Source organism: Gavialis gangeticus, unplaced genomic scaffold (genome assembly GCF_001723915.1).
Source record: "Gavialis gangeticus isolate Ggan-Ray unplaced genomic scaffold, GavGan_comp1, whole genome shotgun sequence".
NCBI classification, from domain to species: domain Eukaryota; kingdom Metazoa; phylum Chordata; order Crocodylia; family Gavialidae; genus Gavialis; species Gavialis gangeticus.
The window spans coordinates 10,225,169-10,240,880 of record NW_017729012.1 but is presented as its reverse complement, the minus strand read 5'-3'; the positions used below and the strand labels follow the sequence as shown (position 1 = coordinate 10,240,880).

The 15,712-nt window shown below is 50.6% G+C and overlaps 2 protein-coding genes across 3 annotated transcripts in view; one reads left to right on the top strand and one right to left on the bottom strand.

Annotated features, from left to right (window-relative positions):
• Nucleotides 1–932: 932 nt before the first annotated feature.
• On the bottom strand, nt 933–7,425 carry TMIGD1 (transmembrane and immunoglobulin domain containing 1). 2 transcript variants are annotated; one of them, XM_019511229.1, is made up of 7 exons: nt 7,249–7,425; nt 6,463–6,563; nt 5,128–5,406; nt 4,407–4,685; nt 3,363–3,466; nt 2,155–2,195; nt 933–1,166 (listed from the first exon to the last, which is right to left on the bottom strand). In XM_019511229.1, exons 2-7 carry the CDS (start codon nt 6,539–6,541, stop codon nt 1,163–1,165), a joined length of 786 nt encoding a protein of 261 aa, XP_019366774.1. In that variant the 5' UTR covers nt 6,542–6,563; nt 7,249–7,425; the 3' UTR covers nt 933–1,162. The 2 variants fall into 2 exon arrangements, with proteins under 2 accessions (XP_019366774.1, XP_019366776.1); XM_019511231.1 differs by lacking the exon at nt 933–1,166 and having other exon boundaries at nt 2,151–2,195.
• A 223-nt stretch (nt 7,426–7,648) lies between these two features.
• The window catches only part of CPD (carboxypeptidase D), a 43,648-nt gene continuing 35,584 nt past the window's right edge, over nt 7,649–15,712 (top strand). Inside the window, exon 1 of the mRNA XM_019511228.1 lies at nt 7,649–7,716. Coding sequence (XP_019366773.1) covers nt 7,664–7,716 — 53 coding nt within the window. The 5' untranslated portion in view covers nt 7,649–7,663. The remainder of the gene's footprint in view (nt 7,717–15,712) is intronic.

Sequence of the window (15,712 nt, the reverse complement as noted above, 5' to 3'; positions counted from 1 at the left end):
CTACGTAGTGCTCAAGTCAACCCAACAATCTCTTTTTGATCATTGGAATAGATTGAGCTCCTCAAGCCTCACATCAGAAGGTTCATTTCCCTCTCCTTGGACCCTGTTTCTGGCCTACTTTTGAACTCTTTTCAGTATTTCGACCTCCTTCTTGAGGGCAGACTGCAACACTGGATGCAGCTTTCTTGTCTTACCAGTGCTAGATCATTTCCATGCTTCTGCTTGATATTCTCCTTCCTTCCCATTCAAGGACTGCATTAGCCCTTCCAGCCACAGCCTGGCTGAGGGTTCATGTTGAGACATTTCTCTGAGTCACTGCTCTCCAACAAGCGTCTGTAGGCATGGCCAGCTTCTTGCACACCCAGGGGCTTCCCCATGTCCTGTCTAATTACTTCCCTGAGCTTTCCCAGAGGAAATTCTGCCTTTGCCTACATGGCCGTGCCTGTGGATGAAGCTTTCTGTTCACATGCAAAGTATCTCACTGTTGTGAAGTTTGGTGTGCGTGTGTCAGGAATTTGCTTGTGGTCAGTCTCCCTTTTAGATGCAATAAGAGGCAAGCCCCAGCACCCAGTCCAGTAAACCCCGCCCAGCACAGTGTGATGATGCCCAGCATAGACAGAAAGGAGAATATCAGAGCCAAATGCTTTGATGGTTGTGTGCTGGGAACTGGGCTGAGACCCATTAAACAACTGTTAATCACTGCGGGCCAGGGAAGGGTTTCAAACCAGCACATCTGAGGGGTTGCCTAACCCTGCACCAATCTAAGACACTGTCTTCTGCTGGTATTTGTGTCTTAAACACCGCGTGTTTCTGTTTATGACTTCCTAGCCATTTTCATGGCAGTCTTCACCAAGGACTAATCGATTCCTGATAGAAAATGATCCCAATAACATGCAAGCGCCGTCTAGGAATAAACATGGCAGGAGACCAAATGGAAGAAGCAAAGTCGTGTTTTTCCCTTTTGTTCACGTGTTCAGGGCCATAGGTTGTAATCAACATACCCAACGAGCCATTTACATTGTGAGCATTGTTTTAAATAGCAATAAATATAGAAGGAGCTGCATAACTTGGAGCAGCCGCGTGCAAGGGAGAGTCCCAGCTGTGAACACGAGGGTGCTAGAGAGTGTCTTTCTTAAGCGCGCACAGTAAGCTCAGGACTTGTTCACCTGGGGTAAAATACAAAGGAAGGATGGAAATCAGCTGCTGCCATGAGGCAGAGGGGCTGAACCCACATGGACTAGGCAAGACCGTTTTGTTCTCAGTACCCTCCCTTGTCCTGCTTCCTCTCTGCCCAACTTTACATCCTCCATGGCAGGAGCCAGAGACTAGGTCTGGGGCATGCTGAGAAGCATTTGTCCTCCTCTGCTCACAAGGTGGCTGATGTTTTGGGCACAGGTGAACTACAAGGGGATGGAGGGAGCTGCAGCGTTATTCTGCATCCTTGGACAGCAGAGAGGACTTGAACTTGACCTTTTCTTGCTTGTCTTAATATTTGCTTGTCTCTTGTGAGTTAGCAAGGCTTCCAGAGGGAAAGTAATGGGCTCTGGTACCTACTGCATGCTGCTTATGTTACAGAACAGCTCATTACCTTTTCTCTGCCTCTAGCTAATTAAGTCCCATCCATGGTGTTGTCTCCCCTTCACCATAGTAGCGATAATTACATTGGGTGTTTCTGTACTGCCTTTCATCTGAGGATCAAAGTGCTTTACAAACGAAAACTGAATAAGCCTGGCAGTACTTCCGTTCAGTCAGGAAGCAAGGATCTAATGGAGATGGAAACTGAAAAGGGAACTGCAGTGACTTTCTTGGGGTCACCAGGCAAGGCAGTGTCACAATCCTGCCTCTGGACTTGCCATGCACTGCTGTAGCTACTAGGCCATGCCGCTGCTGTTTTCAGGCGTTGTGTTTTTAGACTGGCTATAAATAGGAGCGGGCTAGAAACTGCCTCTTAATCACCTGTCCATGTACAGCACAGACAACACAAAAAAAGAGGTTACAAGTGTCCTGCTCCATTCTTCCACATTGGCAGCGCTTCCTCCCTCCTATTCTAGTTAAGAGAATAAAACAGCTTGAGCTGGAACTGGGTTTTCATGATAAGATCCATCCGTGTGACACTTTCTGTATAAAAATACCTGCCTTGAATCGGATACTTACAGAGCTGTTTCGCTTGGTGTTTCGTTTTTCTTCACGAAGCACTGAAAGCAAACACAAGCAACATAATCTTATCACTTCTGAGTGAGAGGCATGACTAAGGGTCATTTTTATTCCTCTCCTCTGTGAGTAACATCTTCCACCCGGCTGGCCCCAGCTCAGCACGCCAGAACGGCTTCCCCCCTGCTGCTATGTAGACGACACTGGGATACAATGCAGAGCGCCATTATAAACCAGCACGGGGGAATGCTGAGCACCACTACAAACCAGCATGGGGGAATGCGGAGTCCACTTGCTAACCAGCATGGGGGAATGCAGAGCACCACTACACACCAGCACAGGAGAATGCAGAGTCCAATTGCAAACCAGCACGGGGGAGAAAGCTGCAGGCAGTTGCAGCAGCAACGGCATGAAACGCTGTTCTTTTCACAGTGCTACAGAGACGTGAACTGGGTCACTTTGGGAGGCACAGCACGGTTACCCAAACTGGAAGTCAGCCAGGGCAACACCTGTATGCTAGTGAAAACCGCCATGGCTGGAAAGGATTGCAACATGACGTGTTATCTAGAACATAGCTGCCTCTGTCACCCCACTGGGCTGGACTAGTTCAGCACAGACATTGGGAGAAGAGGGCGGCACAACATCCAGACCCTACTTCTTGGTCATCAGGGGATAGCTCAGAAGATGTGCTAACACACTGAGCACAGCCTTGTTTCGGTCATTGGTCCTGCTAAATCTGCCGGGCTAGTCACAGTGAGTCTGGGTTCTTATTTATGTGGGACACTTTCTCTGTGACCAGCCGGGCAGATGTAGCAGGACCGATGGCCGAAACAAGGCCGTGTTCAGTGTGTTAGGACGTATGCTGAGCCATCCTGTGATGACCAAGAAGTAGGGTCACGATTTAGAGTTCCTACCATTTCTGCATATGGCAGACTTCAATATCTTCTCACACACGCGCATGCTCACAAATACCTGCACTACAGAGACCTGTGTGCACGTGTCTACAGACACATCCCATGGGAACGGTGTGTACCACCTTCTCTGACTCATGTCCAGGTTCAAGAAGCAACATGAGCTTTGTTTGAATCTCCCGTTGGCCCCATACTCCTCCAAAATCATTGCAAGATGAAAGAAACTTTTCTCTCAGCAGTGGCTACCCTCACACCATTGTGATTTTTTTTCTTATTAACCATCATTAATGCTTTTGATACCTTCAGTATTTTTTCTCTTTGAGCCACAACTCCAAAAACAATAGTAAGTAAAACCACCACGGCTGCAGCAGCAATGGCTTCGATGGGAAAAACAGGTTTTTTATCTGTGGAAAGAAAGGAGAAAGCCCCTGAATAGTCAAGAGGTTGGTGCAGTTGTGTCAAGTCAGCCATCGCAGAGTTGCAAAAGAGGCAAGTGTTTTCTCCCTGTCCGTGTTAAGTGTGACTCGTGCTGTGCTACCAACAACTTGTCCTGTATCACAGGGTTTGGGCACTTGAGAAGAAAGAGCCCAACAGCAAACAGGAAGATGTTTTTACAGGACCAGCGAGACATTTGAACCAGTGGCCACTGCAGGAGATTCCCAGGCTAGGCCATTAGGCCGTGGAAATCAAGCAGGGTGAGGCAACGGCGTGACCGTGTTAACGATGTTGCTGGCCGCTGGTTCTACACCTGCTCCAAGGACATGAGAGGAAAGAAAACCCAGCAAGTTATAATATACCCTTTCTGCTCCAGCCCTGTCAGGGGGCCTCAGCCCTGATCAGAGTCTGACGATACTGCTCAACCCTAAAACAGGAGCTCCCCTTCCCTGAAGTGCTCAAGATATAAACCCCTGATGCTGCAAATGGACCCACACAAATGGCCCCTGGGGACTGCAGAGAGATGCTGGGTTTCATAAAAAGTATAATACTTTGCTCAGGGTGACTAATCATTACAGCGCTTCAACTTGGCAAGTGCGCACAGACTGCAGACAAGCCCTGGAGTGCTTTTGGAGTATAACTCACACATCCGGGAGGAGACGCTGAGATGCAGCCACTTCTGATTACAGGAACAGGAAAGGCACTTGCTCCAGGAGCCCCGTGATCGTCACCCAGCGCCAGGAACATAAGGCCGACCCTTGTTATGGCTGTGCCGTCAGGGGGTTAGCACAGGGAACTGCGCAGACGCAAGTTTTCCACTTGCAGTCATTGAAATGACAATGTGGCCCCGACTCATTCTAAGATCATTGCTTTTAAAAAGGACGCTTATACAGGATGCTCGGTTGTTACCTTCAATCACCAAATGGAAGTCCTTTCTGTCCTCTCCAAGTGAAGAATTTGCCACACAGGTATACACCCCCATATCGGACTTCTGTGCTTTCGTGATCGAGAGCTTGGAAACTTCACTGGTCTGGTGGATCTGGTGGCGCTTTGCCTCAAGGGTCAGGACAATGTTATCTTTATACCAAGCCACTTGAGCCTGAGGGTTGGACTTCACGTTGCAGATCAACGTCACGTCGCTCTCTTCTTCTGCTCGGAGCGAGTCTTTCCCACTTAGGATGGGGCGAACTGTTTGCAACAATTATTTCACTGAAATGGTTATCAGGATCCCAAACATCATCTTCCCGTATCAAAGAAAAAGGATGTCCTTTTATCCATGTACTGCACACCCTCTTCCCATCATAATGAAACAGAGAAGCAGTTCTGCCACCCCCTTCACTATCGTGCCAGAACCGACCAGGCCACCGCCATTAGAAACAGACACGCCAGGGCAATTCTTCTGTCCCCATGTTTCATCTCAAGAAAGAAGCTAGGCTGGGGGGGCAAAGGGTACCACTGATTTCAGTGCGATTTGGATTCACCCTCAAGGTCCTGTCTACACTGGGAAAAAGATGTGTTTTAATTGCCACCTGCTAACTACATCTTCTCCCTAAGGCATGAAATGTGGGCTCCTGAAACCCTGGTTCTTCACTGCCACGGCTCTCTCTAGGTACCCATCTGATAAACTCACACTGGACATCCAGAATCACAGAGACTTGGATGGACTGATCCCGCTTCAGCTTGCAGGTGAAGGCAACGCCATTGTCGGTCTCGGTGACAGGAGATAAGCAGAGGTGACTGGCATTCATTTGATTTCCATCTTTCAGGTCCACAGCCCCGTCCCCTCGGTACCAGATTAGCTGTTCCTCCTGGCTGTTGTTCTGTATCGCACACGACAGGGACAGTGCTGGGCCAAGCCTCGTGGTCAGCTTGAAGTCAGATGTTTCATTATTTATAGCCAGCTCCACACCTGAGAAGGAGGAAGGGAAGGACGCTTTTGGTTCCCGGATTGGTAGCTTGCCCACAGGTTAGGACTATATTAATAATCATCCTGCTGCCTTTGCAATGCCCAGAGCTCAGAGCGGGTTCACAACAGAGTTGTCAGGCTTAAATCTAACAGCTCTGTTTTCAAAAGCAGCTTGGGAAGCTAACTTTTTTCATGCACATTTATTATTGATTAAGATTTATAAAAACAGACTAAAATGCAGGTATCCTGAGCTCTAGGTTTGTGTCTATTATTTAAAAGCACTAGTAAACGTAGGCCCCTCTATCTGCATGCTCCCAGGGTTTGAGCTACAAAGACAAACTCAGCAATAGCCACCATATAGTACAGCAGTGCACTAACCCTTACACCAAAAGGACACAAGAAAGCAAAATACCCGACTCCCCAGAATATTGCTTGGATTTAGTTTTCACAGCTACACATTTGTGCACCTGACTTTCCATGCTCAGTTTTCCAGACAAAAGTGACTTGAATTGCATTTGGGAGGATAAACTGGGTAGTGAAATCCTCACTGCACGGGGGTGGCCTTCATTCAAGTTTTGCATGTCAAAGGACTCTAGAGTCAGATTCAAACCTAGGAACTTCAGGACACGTTAAGCAAGACACGTTTTAGAGGAAATAATTTGGCACTTATCTTCAGACCCTAAGACACCCGTGTTGTGGACAAATGTGCTGGGGGAAAAACGTTTAAGACAGAGCAGCACTGGAGCTCACACAAACAATAGCTGGATCCATGATTTTATGCCTTTGTGCTCTGAGGCTGCTAAACTTTCAGGCTTCCACTTTTTCATGGTTTGGAAAAAGCAGCCCTCCCAGCTTCGTAACTGCAGGAGCCTCTTAGTTCTCCCCAAATGGACCAGACAGGACTTTACCCGTCACATTTTTTAGGAATGGCAATATGAGACGAGAAGGGATCCAGCTCCGAGCACTGTCCAGCGACTGGTGCTGAGGAGAAGGCAGCGCGTCCAGACGACGAATGTTGTGTCTTGCACAGAGACCCCGCAGCTTTTCTCCATTGCTTACCTGTGACGATGCAGGGCAAAAGCAGCATCACCAGGACAGGCACTTCATACGGGACAGGTAGGCAGCTGTGCTGGGCCATCCCTGGCGTGCTCCGGTGGGACTTGGCAGGCAGAGACACTGCTTCTATTACCACTGCTAATATGGAGCAAATGTTCACTGCTATCACAGCCTGGAGCTCAGGACCAGCGTCGTGGCTTCTTAACCTGGCAGGGGAAATACCACATATCTGTGTCCAAGAAGGCAATTTTCCTGAAGCGCCTCGCAGGAGAACTGCATGGTTCAGCACTCGCCGAGATGCAGCAGTTTTAAACCCAGTTTATGGAAATGGGAGTCTCCTCCCTTGCTTGCTCCGAGGGCCGTGTGGCTGAGGGCGAGCAAAACTCGGGGGCATCCGAACCCCGAGCCTCTGGGCTTGGGCCTGCCAGTAGGAGGCCTGCCCAAGGTTTTGGAAAAATCTGGAGCCCCAGGTGTGGGAGGAGGATGTTTGCCAGTAATAAGGCCACTTACGGTTCGGGACACTTGGATTTGGCTAATTTGGCCATGGATAAAAGTGAAATTAACAAAAAAAATCGCTATCACAGCCTGGGTAAGGTCCTCCAAAAAGGCCATCCGCAGCGGATGGGCTTGGGCCTTAGCGGGGAAGCCAAGCCTTTTTCTGCTTTAAAAAAGAAACGACTGGCCATTTACATCTCTAACTGCCCAGAAACAATTCCCACTTCTTCATTGTGCTCCCCGTCTCCCTGAGAGCCCTCGCCAGGCTGCTTACCTTGGGAAGCGTCTGCTTACCTTGGGCTGTCAAGAAGCGTGTAGCACTTTCCCTTCCTCTTTTATAAGGTCTGAATTTTAATATTTTTATTGCCATCGCCTGTCAAGTGACTCACATAAACATAAACTAGGTTCAAGGCCTCGTTCCTTTGCTGAATTTCTGGGTGTTTGCAACACCACCAGGAAGAAAGGGATTCTTTGTGCGTTGCTGGCTGTTTTATGGGACTAGCTGGGGCAATGAATAACCAGCCAGAAAGTCTCTGTACCAGGCACTGCTGATTTAAGCAAAAAAAGAAACTTCTCAGGTTCCTTCATGTTATTGGCCTTGATCCCACTAAGCCACTCCAGTCAATAGAAGTTTGTCCTGGATCTCCAAAGGAGCAGGAGCAGTTCCTGGGACTGACAGTGCTGGGAGGGACCTGGCCCCAGGTCTGCAATGTGGGTTGGAGATAAGACGGGAGAGTCGCCATGCTGGTGCTGGCAAACGAGGTATGGGTTGGTCCTCTCTCCCCGCTCGAGGCCGGCCAGAGCATCTCAGTTCGGGAGGCCCCTTGGACTGCCCCGCTCTGCTGGGGCACGTCACCACCCTCCCTTACGTCTGCTATTGCAGCCAGAGCGCATTTCCCCAGCTCCCTCACTTGCAGTGCTTGATTCTGGAAACACTCATTTTTACAGCAAGCTCAACCCTTGGGCCGGCCCTGGCAGAAAGGTGCAGAGGCTCCCTGGAGGGAGATCAACTTCCAAAGGTCGGATCGGTCTCCCTGCGTGCAGGGGCAGCCCCACGACCGCAGCACCCAGGAAGACAGTCTCATTACACTTTAACCAAACGGAGGCGACAGTCATAATCTGCAAGGTCCTTGCAGATCCTCACCTCCAAGGGTGCGTCCTGCTGACGTCAGGGGACCCAGGGACGCTCGGCTCCTCTTGGGCTGGGCTGCTCACGGTCCCGCGAGCAGAAGTGGATGAAAGTGTGCCATAAAGAGCACTTTGTAGGGAGGGGAAGACCTCGTAGAGCGTGCGCCGCATCTGCCAGCGTGCATGTGCGAGCTCAGCACAGCAGACAGCACCGGGAAGGGGAGAGCCACGGTGCGTGTCCTGTGGCTCGTTGCACACCAGAGGGTGCCAGAGCCCGCCGCACATTTTGCTGCCAGGTCCCTGTCTAAGTGGTGTCTTGATATAATTCTAATAAAAACAAATGAGGAAGCCATTTCTGTTTGGAGGGCTATTTGCTGCTGCTTCCCCTGGCAAGTGCTGTTTTGGGAAGAGGCCAGGCCATTGTCAGCTCTGGTCTCCAGCCCTCAGTGCACTCCCTAGGCTTCAAACTGAACTCAGAACAGACCTGGAATCAGGTGTGGCACTTCTGTATAGACAACAGCATCCTCTCTTCTTAGGATGGTTGGGGTAAGTGTGTACAGACAGGCCAATGCACACTTTTAATCAGGATGCTATTACTACCGCTAAAAATAATCAGGGAGCCCCTAAGCTTTGTGGTTTGGTGTTGCATAAAAATTACATCCAGGTGCAGCAGGGTACAGAAGGACTGGGATGGGAAATTATGCTGATGGGGTTCTCCTGCCATATTATGAGCACTGGGTATATGCTCACTTGGAGGGCATTAATAGTCTCAGTACCTTAAACCTACCCAAAGGGTATAGCAGAAAGAGAAGCCGTGGAGAAGTTTTCCTGTGAAGCAAGACTGGAATGAAAGGGGCTTCTTCGTTTACAGAGGGCATAGTAAATGGAGACAAAAGGCGGGGGTGCCGAGTAGCGAATGCTCCGGAGAGAAGGTCAAGCATGTAGCAAGGCTGAGGGAATAGAGCACAAGCCTGCAACGCCGGAGACTGCTTCTGTTCCCGCCTGTGCTACCGGCCTCCTGGGTGAACCCAGCGAGTCACCGCTTGGCTGCTCCTCGGTTTCCCCATTGGTACAACGTAGGTAACGACTGACTTTGAGAGCTACCCGGCAGAAGTGTTATGGGAAAGCTCAGCCCTCATGTGACTGAGAGCCAGGCAGCTGAAAACAGATAACAGCCGATACTTTATACGTGGCACAATTAGCTGATGAAACTTATTGCCACAGGGTATGATTAAGGCCTCAGGTTAGTAGTATTTGAAGAAGAATTCGACAAATAGGGGTGACATCCTCCACCACGACATTACACGGCTTTGTGGGGGGCATCATCCTTCCCACTTCAGGGCACCAGTCAGCCCATAACGAGGTCAGGCCTGGAAGGAACTTCTTCTCTGGGAAGGTTGTTCCCTGACACTCCACTTTTATGTTTCCCTTTGGGACAGGATCCCAGGGCAGGGGGACTATTGGCCTGATCCAGTCTGGCCGTTCCTGTGCCCCCCTCTGCCTGCAGCAGTTTCTGTGCTGAGGACCCAGCATGGCTCTCACTGACAAGTGGTGATGGCCGGGTGAAAGCAAAACAATATGCAAGCTGAGATCTTTGTTAAATGTGAGTCTGAACACACCCTGGGTGAATAAATTAATCATTGCCAGTCAATTCCTGAGCTTAATCCAAGCCTGGGAAACCTGAGAAGAGCAGATTTAGAACATGATAAGGATGAAGCTTATTTTCCGCTTGATGTTGTCGATTCTGACTCCATTCTCTGCCCCCTGTTTGAGCTGGATCCGACCGCTCAGAACAGCGGTCACGGAACAGCCGGTACTTCATGGCCCTCCTGACACAGATAGACAAAAAGGACCCTACCCTGGGTGAGAAATGTTGCTGAGCAACGAGAGCCGCCTGTGGAAGTAGGCGTGTAATGAGACGTGCACCAGCATGCACACGGGCCAAGGATCATACACACTGGTTGACTTGTCATGTACAGAAGGAGCTGCTCAGAGCCGTAATCCCCTTCTCCGGGAAACGTTCCCACAACAGAACCTGAAGGTCACCCCGGCCAACTCCGGTTCCCCGATTGCAATCCTGTTTTAATTCACGGTAAAACAGACTTTGCAACACTTAGACGTCGGCTTTGAGAAGCATGACTGCAGCTAACGCCGTCCTCTCCATTTGTCACAACCAGGGCTGGAAGCAAAGCCCCTGATTGACACCACTTGCACGGACTTAGCACTGCATCACCCTCCCACAAAAAATGTATTCTAGTTGTGTCCTGCGTGTGAGACTAATGAAGTGTCATCCTTCCCCGGGGAAACTGTGAGCTCCGGCAGCATCTGCTTCCTACTGCGGGCTGTCCAGGTGTCAAATCTGCCTTAAATATATTCACCGAGCTGGAAAGCACACCTCAGGTGATGAGGCACAGTGTCCGAGCGAGGTCAGGACGGTGGTGCAGCACCCCAGGAAGAGGAAGCAAGATTTTAAACAGAGTTGTGTTACTCATTCAGGCAGGAGCCCCTCACCAGTAGGGATGCAGGTGGGACGTTCTTCCTCTGTCTGGCTAGAGGGACTCTTGCAGGATTGCCAGTCGACAGCCCCACATTGTTCTCCGTTGCGGCACAGCATCCGAGTCAGTTGTGCTTCAGGGACCAGGGCAGGAATTGCAAATAGCAGTTAGGAATGTGGACTAGGTGTACTGCAAACTTCCTGATACCTCAAAACACCCAAACCGTGAGCTTCTGCCCCAGCAGGGAACACGACATTTGATACATTTCTTTGTACGGGGACAATTTGTTCAGTGCAATGTAATCATGTCTAACATGCCGTCAAAAGGAAGTTGCTGGGTTTTTGGTTGTAGCCGTGTTGGTCTAAGGACACAGGCAGGCCAGGTTCTTTGGGGAGATGTGATAGTTTTTATTAGACCATTAAAAGGAAGTGAAATGATTAGACTTAATCAAAGAATAATACACACTATGCCCTTTACATGTACAGGAAGGAGGCTGCTTTCCTTTTTAGATATCTGTTTTCTCTTGAAGACGTATGAGTTTTATAGCACAAAAGAGAAATAATAAGAAAGATGTAAGTCACAAGCATCTTATCAGCATGTAACCGTGAGATACTAACAGAAATTGCTGAAAAGCACGTGTGCGCGCCAGGTACAATTAATAGGAGGGATTAGTAGAAAAATACAATCCCTTACATTAATAGAACATAAAAGAGACCTCCGATAAGAAAATGATGAAAGAAATTTGTTAGACGTGGATGCCATCTACTGGATACTGGCCAAAGCAGCAGAGACACCGAGAGGACGGAAACGAGAGCCTTGCTGGTGAGTGTCCCGTAGGAAGCAAGATGGCACGCGTCCCACTGAGCCCTGGGAGATGGGCAAGTAAACTTAAAGTCAGTGCGATGGAGCTGACCAGATCTGCAGAATCCAGAGTACCCGACTCCGCTGCCCAAGGGTTCCCCGGGCTGAGAAAAAAGGGGCAAGACTTCATTTGTGAACTTCCATTTCTCTTTGTGCTTTTTATTCTACATCCCCCTAACTTGCCTTGTTAAGTCTAGTGAAACCTCAGGCAGCCACGTTCTGGATTTTCAGTGATGCTCCACGCATGTTCCTCCTTTGCGATCTCATAGTTTCATAGATTTAGGGTCGGAAGGGACCTAGTAGATCATCTAGCCCGACCCCCCGCCAGGGCGGGAGAACAACAAAACCCCAAAACAAAAACGGGACTCAAATGAGTCCAGCCAGGTAGGCATCCAGCCTCTTCTTAAAGACCCCCAGGGTAGGGGCCAGCACCACTTCCCTTGGAAGTTGGTTCCAGCTCCTAGCCGCCCTAACTGTGAAGTAGTTTTTGCGGATGTCCAATCTATACCTCCTCTCCATCAACTTGTGCCCATTACTCCTTGTTATGCCAGCGGGCGCTAGGGGAAACAGCGTCTCCCCCAAACCCTTCTGGTCCCCCCTAGTGAGTTTATAGACGGTCACCAGGTCCCCCCTCAGCCTTCTCTTGTGGAGGCTGAATAGGTTCAGGTCCCGCAGTCTCTCACTGTAGGGTCTGCCCTGTTGTCCCCGGATCATGCGGGTGGCCCTCCTCTGGACCCTCTCCATGTTGTCCACATCCCTCTTGAAATGGGGCGCACAGAACTGGACACAATACTCCAGCTGTGGCCTGACCAGCGTCGCGTAGAGGGGGAGGATCACCTCCTTGGCTCTACTCGAGATGCACCTGTGGATGCACGACAAGGTCCGGTTAGCCCTGCCAACCATGACCTCGCATTGTCGGCCCATGTTCATCTTGGAGTCAATAATGACTCCAAGATCTCTTTCTGCCTCCGTGCTCTCGAGTAGGGAGTTCCCCATTGTGTAAGTGTGCTGCTGGTTCCTACTGCCCAAGTGCAGCACCCTGCACTTGTCCGTATTAAAACGCATCCTGTTCCTGTTAGCCCACCCCTGTAACCTATCCAGATCCCTCTGCAATCTCTCACTCCCTGCTAGCGTGCTCACCTCCCCCCAAATTTTGGTGTCATCAGCGAATTTAAACAGGTTACTTTCCACCCCATCATCCAGATCGCTGATGAAGAAATTGAACAGCGCAGGCCCCAGGACCGAGCCCTGGGGGACTCCGCTACCCACCTCCCCCCAGGTCGAGTATGACCCATCCACCACCACCCTCTGAGTGCGACCCCTCAGCCAATCTGCAATCCATCTCAACTGAGAACCTCTAACAATAACTTTAAGTAACTGCTACAAGAAATAGTCTCTTACACCATGCACCAGGAATGGACCCACGTTCCCACGGCTGCCTCAAGACCAGCACACGTCTGTTCCTTGTGAGAGCTGCTTGATGTGTGACAGATATACCAGAGTATTGTAGGAATGATAACTGAGAATTGTAAATGGAGGGGAAAAAAGAAGCCATAGTGATCAGTGTGGTTTCACGCTGCTGCTGCTAATCGGTGTGAATCACTCACCAGGTTTTGTGTCAAGTCTGCGTCTAGAACGGTATGGACACCTAAGTGAGCTAGAAAACGAATGACTATATATCTGTGCCCTGATCTGAGACATACAGTCCAAGGCAAAAGTTCATCTGAAAAGAACCGGGAGTTAAAATGAGTAAGGTTACACTCTGAAGAAAGCAGGGTTATTTTTATTAAACTCCATTCACGCGTGGGCTGGAGTTGGTGGGGAGTCTCCTGGGTTAGATTTCAGCTTCCGAATCTAACTGGCATCCTGGCTGGTTCATGGTACCGACCCCATCGACACTCAAGCCATCTGCTAGGGGAACTGGGTGGTTTTCCACCTTATTAAACCAAGTTACAAGGCAGCGACTTGCCAGGGTCATGGAGTAAGACTGCTGCTTAACTTGGACCAAATGCATTTCCTCCAGGGCCTTCACCTCAGATGGACTGGGCTCACCCTCAAGTTGTTTCCGCTTTGTGCCGGCTTCTGAGATTAGGGCAGTCCCACCCCGTCCTAACAGAGCAGGCAGAATCCCATCCATCATTTTATCTTTTTACTCTGATGGGCCAGAGGAAAATCCCAAGGTCATTTCCCAACTCGCTTCTTCTGGAAACCCAGAGGAATTATTTGACCTTGTGAAAAACTGCTTCAGTATCATTAACTCTGCCACCTTTCAGTTGCCCTCAGTTCCCCCATGTGAAGAAGCTGCAGAAGATGAAAGAAAGGCTTCTTCTCTCTGGTCAATGGGAAACTCTCCTCTAACAATCCCAACCCAGAAATTAATTTGCACCTTTCCTCTGTGGCTGGCACCACAGTAGATGGTGCGGTGAAGCTGGAGCCAAAGTCCTCGACTGCTCAGCATCCTCGTGTGCCCGACCTTGCAGCTGCTTTGCAAGCAGGAGCCAAGGCAGGGCTGGGGGAGGAAGGAGGAGAGGCTGCAGGTTCTGTGAGCCCTGCAGGTCATACCGGAAACCGGCTCTCTGACTCACACGGGTGTCACCGAGCCGGAGCTGCAAGGGTTAGGTCAGAACAAACACGACGGTTGCATTTGCTGCAGGATATTGAAAACAACCAGCATTTCCCTTCTAAAATCGGTCTGAAGAAGCTACAGAGAAGGTTCATCATCTGAAGAGGAAGGCAGGCCTGGTTTGGATGCCAGTTGCTCTGGTATCCATTTAAAGGTGGGATTTGCACCTTCTGTAGCTGACATCGTGTGCTGGACTGTTGAATCTTCGCCTTTCCTTCCCACTTGCACGTGACAAGCACCCAGATAACCACATTTTTCCAGCCTCTCCCCCCAGTCATATTTGGGGGGTGTTTAACGGTCAATCCTGTTCTCCGCTGCGGGCATCTCTCCTGACAGCTGCACCATGCAGATGAGCCCCAAAAACAAAAAACCCAGACGTGCTCTTTGTGTCCCCCGTGGCCTCTTAATCAATATTGTTAAATCGCAGTTGGCCTTTGCACCGCATGACCCGTAATGCAAAACAAGCTTCGCCCGCAGTGAGGTTAAACATTCATTCTGTCCACAGCCCGCTGGCAAATTATGCTTCTGTATGTGCTAAACCCTGGGCTCACGTCTGCAGTTGGAAACGCCAGGGTTAGGAAACAGAGGAGGATGTTAGAAATGTCCAGGCTGCTAAACAGGAAGTGGCAAGGGTGCTGTCCTTTCCAAATACTTACAGACCAGGACTCTTGCGAGACAGAAGAATGTCGTTGCAATACTGCTTCACCTGCGGGAACGAGCAGGGCTTTGCTTTGATGCTGGATCAAACATTTGCTGAGTGTCTACCTGCAAGTACCCGTGCGTGTCGCAGGGGCCATTCCCAGTACAGCACGGCCCGCGGTAACAACGCTTCCAGCAATGCTCCCGGCTTACCCGAGGCCAGATGAAGAGCCCTGGGAGGCGACACCAGGAGCCAGCACCCCAGGGAGCCAAGGGATCCTCTTGCGTGCCTCTGTTCGGCTCTGTCTGTGGTCAGGCTCCCACGCGTCAGGTTGCGACGCCCTGCGTGTGCTACCAAGAGCATCACTGACTTTGCCTGGCCTCCCCTGCCCTTTGGGGCTTTCAAGTTGCATTAAGGGAAGTTCGAGTTGCAGCAACAGAAGTCCAAGTCAGATAGTAGGGGAAGCGCTCTCACTCTGAACAGGAACAGGTGACCCAGAGATTGCGGCCTCTCCCCCCTTGGGGGTTTTGAAGACCTGGCTAGACACAGCGCTGGCTGGGATGACCTAGCTGGGGCTGGGGCTGGGGCTGGTCCTGCCTGGAGCAGGGGGTGGACTAGATGTGACCCTCTGAGCTGCATGGAGCTGATGTGACCTCCTGAGCTATAATGGTCCTTCAACCCTCCTTGTCTGTGCCGGTGTCATGGTGGTGTACAGCACCGTGCGCACCCCACGTGCAGCAAACACGGGTGGCGGGGGTGTTGTAGCTGGGGCCGGCCCTGCTTGGAGCAGGGAACTTGGGCTAGCTGTGATCTCCTGAGCCCCCGTCTCGCTACCGTTGTCCGTGCCGGTGTCACGGCAGTGTACAGCACCGCGCACACCCGCGTACCGCAAACATGGCAAGCTGGGGCGGCGCCTTTAAGAGCCCCCCGCCCTTCCCGTGACGCGTGGCGCGGCGTCCGCACCTGGCATTGGCCCGCGCCGGGCGCCGCCCATTGGGCGTGCGCGGCGCG